Below are 4198 nucleotides of genomic sequence, written 5' to 3'. Positions count from 1 at the left end.
AATGATCTTTAAGAGTAGGCCCACCTTGGTTCCCATCAATATGGTTTCTTCTAAAAAAAAAATAGTCTAAAAGACAAGGAGTGAAATGGCCAAAATTAAAAGAAAAATACTATAGCCACAAAGTGATTACACAAAAATAATTCCACAAACTGATGTGGCTTGATGTGATTTGTCAGATTATAAAGTTACTTTTATTGTAAAGCACATGGAACCATGTTAGTTTGAGGCTGTAGCACTTATCAAATTAAAATATGGAGACCGATTATTCCAACACCAAACAAGAGAGAGACTATTTAAGTTTTTAACCTTGTGATTGAAATTTTTATAATTTTTTATTTTTTAGTATTTTGGATTTAGTTTGTATACTTCTTTAAAGTGATTTTTATATTTCCTAAACTATATATATATATGTATATTACTTTTAATTTTCATAATTTAATTTATTTTCCGTTTTAATTTTTATGTTTTGTTCATTGATTGATTTATTTTTAAATATTACTAGCTTTTTTTGGATAGTTTTCTAATAAGATTAGCAGCACAGAAAAACCACATGTCACATTTTGAATGATTAACATGTGGCATTTTTATGCCACTTCTCAATTCTCTCATTAGGAAACTAATAATAAGTAGATAGAGGGGTTAAAATGCAAATTTGCTAAGATGAAGGGAAATTATGTTACAAGTCATGAAAATTTATGAAGCCTTTTAGAAAATGGTGAAAACTCAAAAATTAATTTGAGTAATATTATATGCAAGTTTAAATTCTGCGTACTAAAAAAGTAGGATTCACTTACAAAAATACTTATTTTGTGGTAAATTTCACATTTTTTCAAAAAAACTTATACGAAATTTACACATCCTATAACTATATAAAACATTATTTAAATTAATTTCTGAATTTTTACGCTTTCTAAATATATAGGTCAATACATTATCAAATCTCGCACCATTGACCATAGCGTTACTTATGAATGGAGGAAGAGATGGATGGGTTCAACATCATTAAACTTTACCAACTATGTTTTTTCTTTTTCAAGATTAAATAAAAGACATGCAGCATAACATTTGTACAACTCATTAATATCATGGTCGAAATTTTGGAGGAGATCTTTTTGCCACTTCACTGCTGTTCCAACTTTCACTAGTAGAGCTATTACACTAAGAAACGCATTCCATATAAATTCAAAATTGGCTAATTAAGAATGATAACTGTGGGAATAGGAGAAGAGCATGTACTCTTTTCTTCCTTACATAATTATTTTCCTCTATGAACTGCCTGCTTTTAAGATCGCCAGCTTATTATCAAGATTAAGAAGAAAAAGTTTCTGGGTCTACCCAAAATTTAATGGAAAAATCAAAATAGAGCCAAAGATTTGATCAACAAAAAACAATCAATCCTTGTCGTCAAGCCAACCACTGATCTCCATCAATACCTTCGATTTCTCCAATGTCCATGCTGTGTAGTAAAGAATCATAAGGGGAAAAAAAGGTTAACTTCAAAATGTCCAACTAAAAAGGGGTAAAGAATAAAGATATATAATGTAGTCTTAGCAGCAACAGGAAAATCAGAAAGGTATAAGAATTAAAATAAATAAAAAAAGAGAGAATTCATGTTGGCTGATAACACCCGTAACAAGAAGAAATAATAGTTATAATCATGAGTGTATAAGCATCGTGTAAAAAGTGAATAAATATGAGACATATTTAAAAAAATAATAATTTTTTAATAATAAATCTTATTTTTTTAAAAATAATTACGCAATACTTACGCACTTCACAGCTATATATAACATTACTCTAACAAAAATATATCATTTTCCAACCCCATAAACCGATGCAACCGTTTTCAGGAGAGACTATAATCCTCTGACAGGCCATAGCTTCCTAGATGTACTTTCTATTTATACCAAATTTGGGCCAACACATTTTCAGAAAGCGCACATCACATACTAAAGTTTAAGTACTAATTCTTTCCATCAGAAAGTACTAAATCTGAAATAAACAAAATAATTCATCAGCTATTATTTCCTTTCTATATTTTATATTTTATAAAAATTACAACTATATCTTATAAAAAATATTCTTATTTTTTATAAAAAAAATAACTATAAATATAGGATATAAAAATGAGAATAAATAATAGCTAATATATAGTAAATCTCAATAGATAAATAAAAATAGGAGTTGAGAGTTCAAGGGTCTTCACATGTTAGCTAAATCATGATCAGTTAAATTATTATTTTTTCTTAAATTTTTGATGTGATATTAAATTATGACAAAAGGTGTTCTTAACTTAAAAATTAAAAGGATAATAATTACAAGGATCATAAATAATATATATCGCAACTAATATTTTAGTCCTCGATAAAAAAACTTAAGAAAGGCTCAAATTAGAGTAACAGAATAGAAAAGAAAAGGCTAGCTAACAGAATGAAGGAGGAAAACACAAAACCAAAAGCAAATCCCCCCTTTCATTTCACAAGAGAACAATATTCAGAAAGTTGAAATCTTACCAAGGCAAGGCCGGATCGTCGAAGTAGTCCTCAGTCAAACGTTGTTGCAAGCAGCTCTCATTTGCATTCAACCAAGCTGGGAATTCCATGACTTCATCAAATGGATGGTACCCATCATCATCGGCTTCAACCTTAACTTCTGGGGCCCCAAGTTCCATGGTCTTCCAGAATTTAAACCACCAGGCTGATCTGACAATATTCATGGTGTCATTCCATTCCATCTGGTGCTGTTCTCCTATCGATCTGATCTCCGCCATCTCCTCATCATCCATTGCTGCATGCAAGCCTCCTCTAGAACCACCAGCTGTGACAGTACTGGAGTCGATGACATCTGCTATTGGAGGAGTAGTCCCCGCTTCCAGCTGTGATATTGCAAATACACTGGCTACGTCCTGATCGGTAGCAGCTACAGAAAGATTGGGGGAAGAGGATGCGTACAGTGATTGGTGGTTGCTTTTTTTATAAAGGCTCGTGTCTAAGTTGTTAAAATCATGTAAATTGAGATTCAAGCCTAAGGGCTGATTTGGGAGGGGGAAATTGATATTTTCAGCAGCGGATGGAGGATCATATGGAGAAGAAGAGGGCCAAGGGAAAGGGTGTTGAGCAAGAGGTGGATGAGAAAAGGAAGGGTGAGAAAGATTTTCAAGATAACTAGGAAAATTGGCGGTGCCCGATGGGTATAGACCAGGAATTCTCCCAGATGTGATGTTTCCTTCTTTTTCAAAGCATGGGTGGGGTGGTTGACACTGCAGTTTATTTGATTGTTGCTGTTGTTGTTCATTCTGTGTTTGTTGCTGTTGTTGTTCACTGGCTTGTTTCATTGCCGCCCTGTGAAATTTAAGAGCAGCAACAATCTCTCTCCTAGCCTCAGCCATGTTTAGGAGCCTTTCTTGATATGGCCTACTGGTGTGGAGTCTTCGTCTAACCTGCTTTTTGTGGTGTTGACGTTGTGGGGGTTGATTTACTGCTTGTTGGGTTTCACAAAATTTTGTTAAATTTTCTCCAGGGAAACCATCACTATCAACGGTACTACAGTCTGGGTCTTTGAGGTGATTCATTGGATCTTTGGTTCTTGAAGAGGTTAGCTGTTTCACCAGGCTTCGGATGTAAGCACCAGAAAGATGAGGTTCCTCTTTGAGCTTACCAGGCTTATCTATTTCCATTCCTTCCTTAGTTTCCTGCTTTGATGACCGACCCTTCATCTCTCTCTCTTCTGTGTCTGTGTCAACTTCGGTGTAAATGGGATGCAGAAAGGAGGGGGTGGGTTGGAAGAATCATGGGTTTTCCTAATATTCTGAAAGACATAAGTACACAATACAGAGGCAGAGGTTGATTCGGAGAAGTCCGGAGGGCCTCATCGGTGTTATAAATAGCTGGAGACAGTCTAGGGTTTTATACTCTTTTGGATTTTTCCCTGATTTGGAAAACCGCATTTACCCTGTTACTATTATAACCTGCTTTAAAGGGGTAGTTAGGAGGATTGTTTTCAATTATTTATTCTCTCCCTCTCTCTCTCTCATACGCGCGCGCGCGCGCTCACAGTCGCACGCCCCCACAACCCCCAACACAGTACCACCGAATACCGATAGGGCCTGTCTTATTTCTTGGTTAAAACCTCTTTCCCACCCCAAGTATGGAATATAAATATCCACTTGTAACATTTTTAACCCTCGATTGGTAGTCCA

At 34.6% G+C, this 4198-nt stretch overlaps 1 protein-coding gene across 1 annotated transcript; it reads right to left on the bottom strand.

The window, feature by feature from the left end:
- Positions 1–1002: 1002 nt before the first annotated feature.
- Positions 1003–3934, bottom strand: LOC121244979. Its single transcript, XM_041143235.1, has 2 exons — positions 2514–3934; positions 1003–1456 (listed from the first exon to the last, which is right to left on the bottom strand). The coding sequence occupies exons 1-2, from the start codon at positions 3713–3715 to the stop codon at positions 1405–1407; spliced, it is 1254 nt and encodes a 417-aa protein (XP_040999169.1). The 5' UTR covers positions 3716–3934; the 3' UTR covers positions 1003–1404.
- Between the last annotated feature and the right edge of the window lie 264 nt (positions 3935–4198).

Source organism: Juglans microcarpa x Juglans regia, chromosome 8S, assembly GCF_004785595.1.
Source record: "Juglans microcarpa x Juglans regia isolate MS1-56 chromosome 8S, Jm3101_v1.0, whole genome shotgun sequence".
NCBI classification, from domain to species: Eukaryota; Viridiplantae; Streptophyta; class Magnoliopsida; order Fagales; family Juglandaceae; genus Juglans; species Juglans microcarpa x Juglans regia.
This window is presented reverse-complemented; position numbering and strand designations above follow the sequence as displayed.

What these genes read in the sequence shown, in the direction of transcription:
- LOC121244979 (XM_041143235.1), bottom strand. Translation starts at nt 3,715, where the DNA reads ATGAAGGGTCGGTCATCAAAGCAGGAAACTAAGGAAGGAATGGAAATA. An exon ending in GACGATCCGGCCTTGCCTTG is followed by an intron (nt 1,457 to 2,513) that starts GTAAGATTTCAA and finishes TTTACTACACAG; the next exon opens with CATGGACATTGGAGAAATCG.